Consider the following 16,787-nt stretch of genomic DNA (forward strand, 5'->3'; position numbering starts at 1 on the left):
GAAACAACTATTTACTCTTCCACTGAATAACTTAAAAAAATAATTCACCATGGCAACAATCATACTTCATAGTAGATAAAGCACTGAATGCCACAAAGCCTTTGCAAAATGAATTATGCACCAGTATGTAGCATGCACTTTATGTTACTGCACACATATTCCAACAAAATGTCCTTTTAGACTCATCTGGCATTTGCTTTTCCACTCTGCACCAAATACCATCTACTTTTCTGACTTCTGTCCCACTCTGATCTCATGGATCTGGAATTGCTGAAGGAATTTATTGTGCTCCATTCAAGAGATTGATATAAAATGATTAATGCATTAATTATTTCCTGAGGTTGAATTCAATGTTATATTGCAAAAGAAGATTTCCTCTTATTTGTAATGGCTTCATTGCTCAAATTGCATCATATTCAGAGTAAATTCGTAGCAAAGTTACAATTAGGACAAATGGTAGTACATTGTCTCCTCTATTTAAAATCCAGCTCTAAATGATCAGGCTTGGGGAGGACAACAGAACGAAGGCAGCACCAAGACATACACACCATAGCTCAGCCAAAGCAGTGTGAAAGCTGGAGATTCAATAAGCAGTTTCATATTAGGATAGGCCAGTCACAAATCAGCAAGTACTCCACAAAGGAAGCACAGGACAAGGGTGCAAGCGGAAAAGTACACCGACCCTGCCCCTGAGAGTTTCTGTTTGCTCTCGAGTGCACTGGGGCTGCACCAGCACCACCGACACACCCCCCACAGCCCCTGCTCTGGGGCAGCTGCACCTGGAGCTCACCTTTACTGCCAGGTGTGAGGGGTTGTTCCCTCACAAACCCCGGGAAGGAACCCGAATGGAATGTGAGGAACCACTAGGTGTCAGCAGAAGAAAGTGCACGGCCACAGCTCCGAGCATGCCTTCCCAACATCACCCACCGGCTCAGTGCTGCAAACCCCTCCACACAGCTCTGAGGGGACCTGCTGTGGGAATCGGGGGTTTGGACAATGGCAAAATGGGAATTTGGAAAAAGCCACTCAAGGGAACAAAATGCCCACGTTGGTGTCACTGGTAGAAATTGAAGTCATACCCAGGAAGATCAATACAGCCTCAACAGAGCCCAGAAAACACCCCATTGCTGCTGGATTCAGCTGTCCTGATCAGCAGAGGTGTGTGGTGACTGCACACACATCACTCCTAACACTCCTGACTCCTCTGTGCATCCAGCTTAATGCAACTGCAGCAAACACAGCAGGGAACAGCACTGAGTCAGTTATTTTGTCAAGTAAACCTTAGTATTAGACTTGCAAATTGTATTACCTAGATATGTTTTCCCCCACAATTTCTGGTTACCAAAGGCCTCAGAAAGTTCATGGCAACAGAAACTTCTTGTCAGGGTTCTGGTGTTCACGTACATTACACAACCTTCCACCTCTGCAATAAAAGCCTCTGAACAGAACAAGAGCTCTTACTATGCTCAAGTATAATAATGGGAATTTAAAGTCTGCTCTGTGACACGTTCTGGGCCTACACTGAATAATGAAAAATCAATTCACACCATTTATCCCAAAAAGTCAGCTCACACCAGTGAGACGGCCTATGAAATTAAACTGTCTTATGAAAGGAGGAAAAGGTGCTGCTTCTTTGAATTTATTTCCTAATTATCGATGATTTTAAATGAACAGTCAGATTCCTTGGGTTACAGGCCATGAAATGCAAAGGACCACATCATATTTGGTATTGCTTATGCCTCCTATTTACCCCACGTGAAGGTGACACATGAACACGAAACACTTGCAGATTTTCTTTATCTAAATGTAATATTGAAAGGTATAATCAGAAACTAAATTTTTGATATACAGAAGGACTTAGGAAAGAAATCCCTGAAAATTTCCACTTCCCAATTACTAAACTGGATTTTATGACATATTTCTATGTTTACAGGTTTTCTCGGATGGAATGACAAGGAAACCAAACCTCAGGTTAGCTGTCCCTCCAAGTTGTACTTTCTAGGGATGTGCCACCGTCAGCTCATCTCAAATGCTCATCCTTCGCGTTCAGCCTTCAAAATACCAGATGGTATTTCCAGAACAGCAATTTAAATTTTTATTTTTCCTTCATAAACCCCCTAACTAGTTAAATCTCACACACGCACCCAGGCAAAGCACGCACCAGTATTCCCAGAGTTGCCTGGCAACCGGCGGGCGGAGCAGGGGATGGAGGGCAGGCGGTGTCTCCGGCAGGGATGAGGGAGGCGCTGGGCCAGAGTGCCTGGCTGGCTGCAGGGCTGTTCTCACATGGCCCCAGCTGAAACACTCCCTGATTTCACCTGAGCCTGGTCCTTACACCCAGACATGCACACACGAGTCAATACAATTTATTGGTCCTGATTCCCCCGTAAGATGTGGGAGGCACTCGGAAGTTCATTTTTGAACCCTGAATAGGAATTGTTGATATGATGCTTATGTGGCGGCTGAAGACACTTCAGTTACTGAAACATCCTCAAGAAACACTATTTTCCAGCTTGTTGTCCGGCTTTTGGCCTCCAAATGCTTGATGCTGAGAAAAGGAGGTATTAAGACAAAAGGCTATTTTGTCCTCTACAGAGAGCTTGTTAAGCAGCTACAGGTCTAAACAACAGCAGTTCAAAGTGGGCCATGAACTGGGATTTACCACTGCATTGGACTCGCACGTGTGTGCTTGCCCTGCTTCAGAAAGAGGAACACAGAACATTCTGGAAATATTCTGGGGATCACTCTGCAGTTAGGACATTTCATCCTCCTTATTTCTGGGACATATCTCATGAATTACACACGGATGTTCCTCACACCGTTCACCCTGTCCCTGTCTATCAGCAAATGCACACACTTTAAAAGGACACGGTACCAAAACCAGAGTGTCACACAACGTGTGGAAATACATTAATTTGGCAGGACTGCGTTGCACTGAGGTCCATGAAGATACCTGCAGTAACCCAGGGACAGGTGGCTCACCAGAAGCAACAAAAACCACGATCAAGTACCAAAAAAGTGAAAAAACCAAACAACACCCACACCGTTCCATGAGCAGGTTTCTCCCCGCGTGAAGGATCGTGCTCGTTGCAGCTCTTTCATTTTGGAGACTTGAACACTGTTTTCTGTACTAGTCAGCCAAAGAGCCACCATGCTGACCTTGGTAAAAGCAGGTTATGCTACACTTCAAATTGTTAGGTTCTTTCCTCCACCACAGCTGCAGATTTACATCTTATTCCTACTAATTGCCTACTTACAGGTTCAATTTTCAGGGCGTTTCTGTAGCTCCCGAAGAAAGCTGCTTGCGCTTTTAGAAACGCTCTTGCCACACCATCTCCAGTGGTTGTAGAGACTTTCTTCAATCTGTTCTTCAGTGCAGAAACCTGAAATCACACAGCAGGTCTAGATCACTCTCCTGTCACAAACAAAGCGTAACACATTGGGGCACAGCTAAATGAAAAACGTGCTAACCACAGCAGCAGTTATGACAAAAGGCCACATTGTGAATTCAGAGTTGAATTTTTCAGTTCTAAAAGCATTACTTTTCAAGCTGTTTTGCCTCTCCAAGATACAATTGGATTCTATTCAGAAACCAATAGGACAATAAAAGCTTCATTGAACCTTCCCTCCTACTTAAAATCCACTGTTAACATGCTGTTCAGTACTGTTTTAAAGGTAGTCCATGAAGTTCTGTGTCATTCTTAATTAGAATCCAGGAAAGAATTACAGATAAATTAAGTCAAACATCAGATTAATAAGAGAAACTGCTCTGCATAGCTGGGCCATCCATCACCTAAGATCAAATTCAGGAGGTCTGAAAAATTTGTTTGCCACAAATCCAAGGTTTTTTTAAGGCTGTATTCTCTTGTATATCACAGACTTGATAGGCAATAACCCTGTGAGAGCTGTATTTGAGGCTGGGGGGTTCCCCCACCACCCCTCAGCAGCACTCGGGGAGCAAACACACACAGCACACTTGTGGGCTCAGGCAGGGACATACAGACCCATGAGCAAAGAGGTCGAATTAGGAAAATTAATTTAATTTATTGCCAATTAATATACAGCCAGATAGCAAGAAACAAAGAAACTTTAGACACCTTCCATCGCCGCCTTTTCCCAGCTCAGCTCCCCGCCTTGCTCCCGCCTCCCCTCTGCCCACACCGGTCCCAAGAGCTGCTCCCGGACACTCCTTCTCCCTCACACTCTTCCTCACCCTGCCATGGGCTGTTCTGCCTGTTTTCAGATGGTTTTGAAGCAGTTTGTCCAGGGCTGAGCTGTGCCTGCCTCAGCCGTCCCTCAGAGCCGTTCATGGCCCCTCACGGCCCCTCACGGCCCCTCACAGACCCTCACGGCCCCTCACGGCCCCTCACGGCCCCTCACAGACCCTCACAGACCCTCACAGCACCTCAGGGCCCTTCATGGGCCCCTCATGGCCCCTCCTGGCCCCCACAGCCCTGCAGAACCGGCTGCAGTCGCATCCCTCCTGGAAGCACACCCCTCCTGGAAGCACACCCCTCCTGGATGCACACCCCTCCTGGGAGCACACCCCTCCTGGGAGCACACCCCTCCTGGGAGCACACCCCTCCTGGAAGCACACCCCTCCTGGGAGCACACCCCTCCTGGGAGCACACCCCTCCTGGGAGCACACCCCTCCTGGAAGCACACTCCTCAGTGCTCCTGCGTGTCCTGGGTCTGGGGAGGGTGAGTGACTCCTCATCTTGCTCCACTGGTGTGAAATATTGAATCCATGCTGGGCACCGCTTGCTTTTCCTCTCAGAACTGGATGTTATCTTTGCACTTGTGTTTGCCAAAACAGTTGCAAAAACGTTTCCTTTTAAATATTCTGCGGATTCTGCTGTAGGAGGCATTTCATTACAGTTATTTAGTGTAACAGAAATAACCAAGAGCGTGTCCAGCACTGTTTATAAATCGGAGTGCTGTGGCTTATGCCAGTGATCCATGCATTAGTGAGCCCACAAACCCACATTAACACAACACATGATACCAGATTTAATCTCATACCCATAAAATAAGCTCAGTCCTATTCACTGAAATAATGCCCCTCAAGGAGCTCTGTAATTCTCTCAATGTAAAAGCTTCACCAGATTTTCAAACCTGAACAGCACATTTCATGCTCGAAGGGGTCTGAACTTTTAGGGATGAAATATGCATTTATTTCCCATACCAACTTATGTAAAACCATTTAAAGGTAGTTCTTAAAAGTGCAGTAAAATGTCCAGAGCTCTGAGCAACTTTTAAATCCATCTCAAACACTGTTATAAAGGGCTTTCTTTAAACATTATTGTGAAGATGCAGAACTTGCTGTCTATATAGAAGGAAAAGGCTTCATTTTAAACAAAGCAGAAGTTCAGAGGGCTGGTCACAGCCTTTCTGCGCTTCAGCTCCCCTGGTTGGTGCAGAAGTAGAATATTGACAGGTATTTTGATAATTCCTTGAACACTGTAGCATGTCTGTTTTATATATATCCAGGATTACTGCAATAGGTATGCCGTAGTTTTTTAACAACAAAAAAAAATGTTAACAACATGTTTAAAGAGACTAAAAAGTAACAAAAAAACCCCCTCATACTTTCTATGGAATAAATTAGTTCCTAACTCAAAGAAGACGATATGAGCAGAATTAGGGTTGTTTCCTGCCAAAAGAGGCAGTCATACTTAAAAAAACCTAAGAGACTGTGACCACTGAAAACGAGGATTATTTCTAGCCAAACAGACACATATACATGCAGTCTACCCTGAGAGTGTTTTTAAAGATTTTTATACTTCTGGCAGTTGAGGTTTAAAGGTCCGATTTCAACTCTCACCATGTTTCAGAATGCAATCTGTGCAATGCAGCAGAATGAAATGGTTCAGTAAAGGTGCTAGTGGAAATTCTTTTAATTAGGTCCGAGGCTTTTCAGTTGTCAACATGAATAAAGCAAGAAACCCTCAGCCGCAAACACGGCGTAAGGAATAAAAACAGAGTCACCTTTAGGAAGATGGTTTGGCTGCAGAGCTGTGGTTTGGTACTTGTGGCTGTCCTGGGAGCAGCTCATTTCCCTGAGTGGGAACCAGTGAGAGCAGCTTCCTCCCTGTGAGTGGTGAGGGAAGCACTGAGGTCCCCAGGGCACTGCAGTGCCCGCTCTGCCAGCCCCAGCCCTGCAGCTGCCCTGGGGCACACACTCTGCCTGCCCGTGCCAGGGCTTCACCCACCACAACTGCACACCCACAGAGCCAGCCTGGCCTGCAGCCCTGGCTGCAGCCACCACTAGAGATGACACTTATTTGGAAATACACGAAAAATCCATAAGGGTTGCATAAAAAAGAAATAAATTGCTACCCCCTCTTTGCCATTCGTTGCAACACAGACGGTGGAGTAGGAGACTTGTCAGCAGCAGATGCACTTATTGTAATCACAGTCCTTAATAAATCTCTTTTTTTTTTAATAATGACTATTTTAAAAGGAAAGTTGCTTCCCGGGGTGCTCTCACGCTGCCAGATTTTCAGCAATACATCAGAAGCAGGAGGTGAAGGGGGGACAGTTTTTCACGTTTCAGACAGTGAATCAGTAACAAATAGCACACAAACACCTTGGTTTTCCTGGCCAGTTCAGTGACAGCCAACAGGTACTGCTGAGGTAAGAGGGGCAAAGAAACAACTCGATCTGAGTCTGCTGGAACTGCCCCGATGCTCTGCAGCTCCTCTGACACAAATGCTAACTGTCCTATGTTTGACCCTATGTTTGATTGGATCCTAGGAATTAAAGAATAGCTCCTTCTAGGTTCCCAAGAACCAGCAGTTCAGGCAGCAACATCACTGTCATGAAACTCAAGCACAGTGCACTACCTGAGGCTCTAAAATAACCACTGGACTTCATTCACTCCGTTTAAAAAGCTGATCAAGGAGGGAGGGGAGGAAGAACAGCTTTAGAAATTTTCCACTGGATTAATTACCTGATGGTGAATGCATCACACAGAAGATGTTTTTCCTCACTGCTGAATATAGATAGATTTAATTTAGCAAAGTAAATTTTGTCTATTCAGCAGTGCATGAATTGCTCACTGTTCACATTAAGTAGCAAAGCTGACAGAGTAGTTTGACATAACAAGCATTTATGATCAGGAAACTCCTGAAGACATTTTTAGCTTCTCAGATCATAAATGCACCTACTTAGACCAAGAGCAGAGGGGAGACACGCTCCCAAAACCTGCCCATCCTCCCAGGGAAGCAAAAAGGGGGAAAAAAAAAAAAAAGAAAAAAAAAAGTATAATGGATTGGCTTTAGAGTCTCCCTGCTGAGATGAACAACTTGATCCACTTACAGTTCCAAACACATGATGCATGAAAGAACTGACAGAAATTCAATTCTTGCACAGCAGAGCAGCTGCTCTCTAGTGGTCAAAGCCAACTCTGGAACAGTGTGAAGGGAGAGACCTGGAGGGGAAAACTGCCCCATCCAGGTACCTGGGACAATGCAGAGAGCCAGAGCCGACAGGAACCCCCGTCCCAAACATTAATTACACCGCGCACCACGACCCGAGTTAAAGCTTTGTGGGGAAAAATATTAATCCCAGCTGTATTTATAGAGCACTTGGGGAAAAAAACTACCCCACGTACGCTACTGGTGAGCCCTGCCAGTTAATTGAATTTGCTGGCAGCACTTCCTCTGCTCTGCTCTAAACATCCTCCCAGATAAAATGCAGCTTTTAAAGAGACCTGTGGAAAACTGAATCAAGAAATTTGAACTAATAAAACACAACTCTCTACTGTTATAAAAGTGAAGTAAAAGTAAATAATGAAAGGAAGGAAGTCTCTTAAAATTTATTACATTCCAAAGCTTGAAGTTCTGTGTTTATTGCAGGAGTCTCTTCTGATGTTCTACAGTGCGCCCACAACAGCCCCTTTAATGAAGCCTCATAAAATCTAATATAATACTTGATTGTTGACAAATCATATACATGTTTGAGGCCCCATGCTCACTGTACCCAGACATTTCTTACATAATTCCATGAAATTTACAGGTCTGTCATCCCCGGGTTGTGGATAATGGCACGAGCGGTGACCAGCTGGCAGATTTGGATGCTGGGAGTGAAATCAAAATGAAAAACTATATAAAGCCAGAAAAATTCGTGGAAGCAACTTTTATAGACTGAATGCTTGGTTAAAGCCAAATTGCTCCCAATCAAGATGGCCCTTTCCCTTCCTCCCCAGCTCCCTGCTCTGGCAGGATGGATCCAGATCCCAGGGGAATGCTGGGGGTCACTGCAGGAGGCACTGCCCATTCACCATCCCTGCAGCTCCTCCTCACACACACCAGCTTAGACTGAGCTCCCTGTGTACCACTCTTCTTTCCCAACTGCACATAAAAAGGTTCAGCTCTCCCTGTCAGCACAATATCTTCATGGAACAAAAGAAATCCAGATTTTCCCTGCCATGTTCTCCTAAACATTCACCCTCTGCCCTGGAAACAGTTTCTTCCACTCTCAGACACTTCTCTGCTTTTTTTTCCCTTTGGCTTCTTTAGTGGGGATGATTCCAGAGGCAAGCAGGATGTCTTTGTGTCCCATCAAAGGGAAACATCCCATTAAAGGGAAAGATGCAACATTTCTATCAAGTTATTAAGGAAAGTAAATAATTTACCAAGAAAAAGCAAGAATGAGAAAGCAAATAAATTCTGAATTCTATCAGTGCCTGAAGGGACTATGTAGGAATCCATTCCCCATCATATCCCAGGATCTAAAACGCTCACCTGGAAGCAGTCCCAGGAACAAGCCCATCCAATTTCATTTGGAAACAAAACTTATCTACCAGTGCAGCACTCCCAGCTCCCACGAGCACTGGCTCATTTTCATTAGGAGGCTTCAAAGAGTGTCTGCAAATGTTGAAACATTGCTGAGCACTCAGGGACAGCCCCGAGGAGCAGCAGTTGGGATCCATCTCTCCACACCTACCACGTCATTGGGGAGGCTCTGAAGGTCATCGAAAGGCGTTTCCAGCGTGTTGGTGTCCACGTTCAGAATCACCACGTCCTCCAGGGCCATGCTTCGGACTTTCTGCAGGGGAGCAAAGCCAGGGAAGGGGAGGACAATGTAAATACGAGGAGCTGGTTACATTTGATGCACAGAGGACATAAGTGGTGGCAGAACATCATGGAATTACAGAACCAAGCATTTTAAAAACAACCAACATTCCTGACTTTGCCATCATTTGTTTTATTTATTCATTTTACGATGCTGAAAAATTAACCTTCAGTTGGCAGAGGGGAGTTCCTTAACATCATGAACACTGAAATATTTCAAACCAGAGAGTCTGTGGTTATTCGAGCAAAGATTTATTTCAAGCACCCCTACTAATGTTTGCCTTAATTCTGGTGTCCTGTTTGCACATTTGGCAGCCTCCAGCTGAGTCAGGATTGCAAGCAAATCTTTTCATATTTCAAAATTCATTTAAATAACAATAAGGAATGTCTTTTCTAGGAGTTAAGAGTTGCAGTAAGTCAGGGATGGGTAGTGGTTTCCAAATTCCAGGTTGAATTTTAGAACTCCAGTAGAGACAAGTTTACAACTGCATTTGAGTAAACTGGACACCATCAGAGGTTAATTAATTCCACCATATCCTGCTCAGAGAGTCTGAACTTTTTCTCCCGTTCCCATGAACTGAGGGAAAGAAAAGTTTCTAATCTAGTTTGAGGGCTAACATCATCTGTAACAGTCCGTGGACACAGAAGAGAAAAGCGGAGCCCACTTCTCAAAAGAAGGCTCATTAATGCCTATAACTGAGTGTCTAAAGATACCGGTGATCTGAGCAAATTTAAACTCTGTCAGACTTGATTTCCCTGCTTAAACAACTGTAAAAGAATCACTGATACCAAACAGAGCAGCATTTAAATACTTAACACTTCCACTAACAGGAGAATTGTGTCTGTTTTTTTAACTGACTGAGTCCACAGGTTTAAGGTCTCTTCAAATAAAGTTTTGAAAATTCAAAATCAGACAAAGTAGAATTACAGAACATGGTAATTGAGGCAATTTCCCAGTGACACTGTAAATAAATGTTTAAGTACCTACATACCTACACACACAACCAAATGCAAGTTACTGAGGAGGAAAGTGAACAAAAACATACTCAATTTTTAATTAAGGTTTTGTGGGGTGGGGGGAATTGTTTCCCTTAAAAGAAAGGAACTAAAGTCCTAAAACAATGGCGAAGTTGAGCCTTAGGCAGCTAAATAATTACCCTCAGTTTTCAAGGCTCAGTCCTCTGTCTATAAAGCAAACTGCTGTGTACTTAGGGCTGAAAAAAAAAAACCACCACCATAAAACCCACTTTGTAGACATTTAAGTTCAGGTCTTCACGAGACATTTCTTCAGCTTAAATAGAAGAATATTACATTTAATGTTTTCCATATAAAAGGCAGCAGTACTGCACGACAAACCAGGCACTCTGCCTTTCAGGAACCAAAGGTCACTCCGTTGGCTGCATCTGATAAACTCTAAAGCAATCCAGGAGCCTTGCTCCTTCTAGGAGTCCGGAAGCACCAGACAAACTGATTTGCTCCTTCCTGCTTCAGAAAATTAAAAATCTCACTTATACTCAGAGGAGTCTAAAAACCTCCAACAAAAAGGCCTTGCAAAGTGCTTAACCAAAGCCAGAAGCTTGTCAAACTCGAGTGCTGGGCAGGACAAGACAGGAGGAATTCAAACCTTCTCCTGATTGCTGCCCCAGCAGCAGCACACGCGTGGGGAACGTGCTGGGGGGGTTGTAACTCTGGTGAGGAGTCTGCACCTTCCCTTCAGCTGAATTTGGGGTTTTCTGGAGCACAGAACAGGCCTGTGACGTGTGGGGATCAGCCAGGGAGCACAGCTCAGGGGGATGCTGCTCGTGCTGCTCCCACATCATCCCCACAGGGCCCAGAAATAACTGTACCTGAAAGGAATACATGTTAAACTCTGCTCTGCTGCACCTCTGCACCACAAACAGCTCAGCCTTACTTCAGAACTCCTCAATATTTGTACTAAGGCAGTGGATTTCCCTTGAGACAAACCCTCAGATTTAATAAAACACCAGAGACTAACTTGATTAATAGCATCTGTCTTGCAACGCATTCGAAAACATACGATTTTTTGATCGTGGCTCATCCTAGACAAATGCAGACTGACCAGTCCATCTTAATCCTTAGCTGGTTTTATCATCTCTGTTTTTACTATCCCCTTTGATAAAGGTATTCTCAGACAGTTATAAGGGCTTTTGTCCAATAATCACACGTTTCTTTGGCTGAGTGGGGCAAAACTGACAGGGAAATAACAGCACTGGCTCTCAGGTTGGAATCTGAGTAAAAATTCCCATCCTTCAGCTGCATTTCTCATGTGAAATCCCACTGGACTCCACGAATCACACCAACACGTAGATCATTTTTCACAAGTACAGTTTGTGTGTCGTCATAACTCTCTGGAAATTGGAAGGGACAGCCCCAAGCCACACACGGCCCCATCCGTATTCCACAGCTTCCTGGATAGCTAAACACAATTTTACAAGTAAAGTGATACCTGTTCAGCAGACTGCACTGTGCTCAGTATGTTCATATTCTGCTGAAAAAAAATGTGGAAAAGCAAAGACCAAGAGGAAACGTGACCACTCCAGTCTCCTACTCTCACTTTGCTACAGAGCAGGGATGTGCTGAGTCAAAAGGAGAGATTCAGTGAAAATGGGCATCACATCTCACTCCTGCAAACCTCTCTTAACCATCCCTGCCCAATTACTTGTAGCCATAATTAATCATCTAAAATCCATCTAAATCAAACTAACATCTACACCTGCCTTTTATTTTAAATGTCCCTTTTTAAAAGAGTGGAGAGGTATGGAAAGCTGGTTTAACAAGCACACTGAACCCATTGTTTATGGCCTCTATAAACATGGCTTAGTAAGAATTACTGACTTAATCAGAGAGAACTTATCTCCTGGTGAAAAGAGCACTTTAAATTTCAGAAATGGCACCTTTACTGTGAAAATCTCTTAACTTTTCAAACAAACTCCAGGGGGCCTTAAACACCAGGTCCGTAAATAAGCGCAGTCAGGGCGCCTGTCCCGCTCCCAGCAGCCAAACACTTGAAGTCATTTAAATGTTTTATGTGAAAGTTCACAAAACCAGAGAAACTATATTGAATAGAAGTATTAAGGGGTGCTCCTCTGTCTCACTCCCATCACATGCTACAAGCAATATTCATCAGTAATACCAACACCAGTTTGCACTAAATGTTATTTTATCATCACTGGCTGCAGTTGGCAGGTTTTGCATTTTCTACCATAAAAAATCCCCAGCTAAACTTCTTTCAGGTGAACAATTTTATTGAATAGTTCGATTTAAAAAAAACCAACACAAACCCAAAAACCCCACAACACCCAAACACCACCACCACTACCCTCCTCCGCTCAAAAAACAGGTTTGGGTCACTTCATGGCTAAACTGGAGCCAAAACATAAACCAAGTTGATCATGAAGCTTCATAACCAGATACAAAAGTGATCAACACATTAAAGAATGTTGTAACAGTAAAGAGGTAACAATTCTTTTGGAAAGGCAACACTGTTAACCAAAACTAACATTCTAGCTTGCTTGTGCACTAGATCCGAAGTTATTGTACGATTCAGAAGAAGTCTAAAGCCCATTTGCTTAATGACTTGCCTGTCCTCAGTTAATAGTTTCCATGTATTTTCCTACGGAAAACACCCCAACGCTGCAGACAGCAGAGTGTCAACCTGGCTGCCAGAAGCAGGAAATGCAGCGGATATAAAATTTTATTATTTCATGCCCCAACAGCAGCCAGAAGGACTTAATGAAACCCCGCTCAGATTTACAACCTGAAATGGCTATTCAGCAGACAGCTCTGGGTGAGGGGATGTGCCCCCTGACCCCGGGGCCCTTTGATCCGGGCACAGCAGGTGGGCTCCCAGCCCCCTGCCCATCTCCCACCTTCCGCCCGGGCACCCCGAGCCCGCACAGGTGATTCCCAGATCCTCATCACCAGCAGCTGCTGCCAGCTGAGTGACAAACAGCACCGGGGCTGCCCCAGCTCTGCTGCACACCCAGACCCTTCCCTCTGCCTGGAGCTGCACACACAAACCCTGGAGCTGCACACACAAACCCTGGAGCTGCACACACAAACCCTTCCCTCTGCCTGGAGCTGCAGGGCTTGGCTTTCCTGAACACGACCCTCCAACGTGCCCCCCTGCAGCTCCTCTCGAAACACGGCTCTTATTTCCGTTTGTCCAATAACTGGATAAAGGATAACTCCACAAGTCATCTGCCACATTTTAAAATGCATTTTTATCAATATTCCTGAAACCATGCACAGCAATACTGGTGATATTTGTGAGTGGCCAAACTGCATTTGGGGTTCTAAGGCCTGGATTTAAGTGTATCCATAACCCCTTCATTTAAACCCTGTGGAAAAGCTGCACTTCCTCACTCACTGGTAGAAAGGCATTGATTTACTAAGTATAAATGGATGGAAAAAACCAATTACTACTTCTCACCCCAATCAAACAATATAATTAACAATTACCACCACCAGTGGCAGAGCCCAGTGGTCAGTGAATTCTCAGGGTGTGTTCTGAGGAGGGGGGAGCCCGTGGCAGGGCCAGGGCTGAGCCCAGACTGACAGACTGACACACACTAACTGGGCTCTGACTGGATCCCAAACAGAGCATCCTCACACCTCCCTGAGCCAGAGCAGGGAAACGTGCCAGAAAGTCCCTCCTGGGGAGGTGTGTGGGGCTCAGAGGGTCCTGCTTTCCACCCACAGAAAGGCAGAGAGGATGAGCAGCAGCTGAGATCACCACGTGGGACACAGCAGCAACTCCAGGGAACCCGCCTTTCCTAACAGGAGCATCTTTACTGCTACCAGGTTAAAATCAAACAAAACCCTGCTCATACAGCTTTTGTGACGTGCAGAGCTGTCCTCTTTGCTTAGGAACAAGGTCAGGAATCATTCTGAGATGCGATGGGCAGTTTCACACACACGTTTGTCTTGGACAACCTTGGAGGAACTGCAATTCTGAAGACTCAGGAAAAGTCCTTGAATGACTGGAGTATTATCAAAAAAGGGTAAGAAATGCTCTTCTAATCCCTAAGTGTAAATGTTGGGTTTGTGCCCCAGATAGGGCAGGGAGAGGGTGACTGGATCCTGGCACAGTTCTGCTGCCAGAGCTCCACATCTCCCAGCCCAACACAACCATCCCCAACAGTCAATCCAAACCACATGTGCCCAAATTCCAACAGGGAGTCCCCCAGGTCGAGGGCATTCCTCCTCCATCAGCACCATCCCACTAATAACCTTCCTGCAGAAACAGTTGCTGAAAGCATCGTTTACCCTGACCAAAGGGAACAGGCTGCAGCCAAGGTTGACACCACTTCCAACACAAAGGTCAATTTAATAGAATTTGAGGACTAAAATAACCTACAGCACAGAGAGAGAAACTAACATTATGAAAGGGGTGTGTTCTTCTGATAGAGTTTCATTTTCCTATCTCATTATTTATCACTGCTAAGTACTTATCTTCCTCTAATATGAATTCAATTAGTTCTGTAAGCATGTTCCATTATTCATGTGATAGCTCCAGCCTTGCTTATCCAACAGCTTATAAACTTTTAGCCCTCTTTGAAGTCACTTTATGGATTGCTAAATGGAAATCTTATAAAGAATGACTAACTAGGTGATGATAGAAAAGCTGAAAAATAAGAGCACAAAACACAGCTCTATATTTTCTACCAAGGTTTTCCCCCATAAATCAGTCGGAGCCCTCTGACCTATAACAGGAGATTATCTTATCTCACTGGAGAACATTTCAGTCACAGCAAATTAGATTTAACAGTCAATGGATATGCTTGATATTTTAATCATAAGAAAAATTTGTCATTTTCCATTAAAACAACTGCTCCTTCCACAGAGCCCCCGTGGAACACGGGAAACTCCAAACCAACTTCAGGGTACAAACCAGCCTGGAAAACCCCCCTGAGCTGAGAGGGGGGTATTTTCTTCAAAATCACTAACATTTCTGCTTCCTCCAGGGCCCCATTCCTACACTGGGACAGCAAAACCCACAGAAACAACACGAAAGGGAGAACGTCATTTTTTCCTCTACCCCAAATCCCCTCTCCCCTTCACAGCACAGCTCTCCCTGGGCAAGCTCAGGCTGCCACTAACATTTACCCCACGAGGATAATCCTACAGTGGCAGTTGCTGGGGCAGAGCCTGAGCCCAGACAATCCTGGAGTCACCCCCGGGGGCTCTGCACAGGTAAAGGGCCCACCTGGAACGGAGGGCTGGGGAATTAACCCCTTATCCTGACACCTGGGTTTATTCAGAACACTTCAAAGTCCTATTAGCTGAAATTTCAGCATTTAAAGAAAAAGCAATACTGAATAATGGCAGTGGTTTGTAGTTCTAGTTTATAAAATTATTTTGATATGGAAAAGACAATGTATTTTTAAAAATACAAAACTGCTATACCATGAGAAAAAAATTGCTGTTGCTACTACGATGTTATTCTGACACATAAACCACAGAATTTTATATCTACGTGTGAGGGAAGGGACAAAGGCAGTGAGTATCAGAAAGAGGCAGGGAGATAACCCAGGAACTGTCCAGCTCGTGTGCCAAACATCACCTTTCCCTTGCCCAGGGCACAGAAATTCAGCAGCACTTGCCAACAGACAGATTCAATAGCCACTGTGGGGTTTGGTGTTATTTTCTGATGGAACAAGCAGAGTTACGGCAGAGAAAACAGTCTGGTTTATTTATTTCATTTATTTGATAAGGCACTTGGAATAACTGTACTTTGCCAAAGTGTGTCTGTGTTCCAGAATCTCTGGCTATTCAGCAGCCAGACTGGATTTAGTACTAAACAGATTTCTTCACAAGTTACTAAAACGGATGAAAATTGGCTTCTCCAAGAACAACTCCTTTTTCTGAGTTTGTACAGATGGAGTTTGGAAGGCCCACAGAGCCCTGCAGTCTGAGACACAGAGAGGAGGCACTGGGTTTGTGGAGCAAGGCAGGAGTGACACATCACCCAGAGAGCTCCAGGGTGCAATTCCTGATTGTTTTGCTACATCCAGTCCCAGGCCGAGCACACAGCTCGTGGTGAGCACAGGTACCTGTGAGACTGCCAGGGCTCTGTGATGTCACCCCACCCTCCACCAGGGCTGCTCTGCCTTCACAGGAACACCACAACCACCCCAGCCATGGCCTGGGACACGCAGGGAGCAGGCAGGTTCCTGATCAGTATGGAAAATACATTTCTTCCCAGGTATTCCCTCACTCCTGTGTGTGCAGCAGGTGAGGGGCATTCTCAGGAGCCCCTTGAACACGAGTACATGATGGACAAACAAATGTACACGTTGACTTTAAAATAACCGGTAACCCACTACCACATCCTGCTGCAGTTCTGTACTTCATTTAGCAATATAAAGGGCATAAAAAATCACCTGTACCCAGGATGGTATGGAAAGGAATAAAGACATTATGCACATTCAATCTTCTCATGAAAAAACTGACTTCTAACATTACTTCCCGTTAATGCTGGGAAAAGGGGAAGTTCCACAGCGCACACAGACACAGGGCATCATCATTACATACATCTGCCCTTGGGCAAGGATATTTGATCAGTATTGGCAGAGAGATGACACAATGCAAGAACAATTATTCCAGTAATTCACGCTCCTTTACGTGGTGTGAACCCAGCTTTCTGAACTGCTCTGCCCCCTGAACACAAGGGCTGAATTTCCACAC

The 16,787-nt window shown here is 44.8% G+C and overlaps 1 protein-coding gene across 1 annotated transcript in view; it reads right to left on the reverse strand.

Annotated features, from left to right (window-relative positions):
• Positions 1 to 16,787, reverse strand: part of DENND1A (DENN domain containing 1A) — a gene marked incomplete at its 5' end in the record, with an annotated part of 81,128 nt that overhangs the window by 48,281 nt on the left and 16,060 nt on the right. Inside the window, 2 exons of the mRNA XM_027885905.1 lie at positions 3,258 to 3,383; positions 8,950 to 9,051. Coding sequence (XP_027741706.1) covers positions 3,258 to 3,383; positions 8,950 to 9,051 — 228 coding nt within the window. The remainder of the gene's footprint in view (positions 1 to 3,257; positions 3,384 to 8,949; positions 9,052 to 16,787) is intronic.

Source organism: Empidonax traillii, unplaced genomic scaffold (assembly GCF_003031625.1).
Source record: "Empidonax traillii isolate 1590-97213 ecotype Southwest subspecies unplaced genomic scaffold, ASM303162v1 scaffold174:size915687, whole genome shotgun sequence".
NCBI classification, from domain to species: Eukaryota; Metazoa; Chordata; class Aves; order Passeriformes; family Tyrannidae; genus Empidonax; species Empidonax traillii.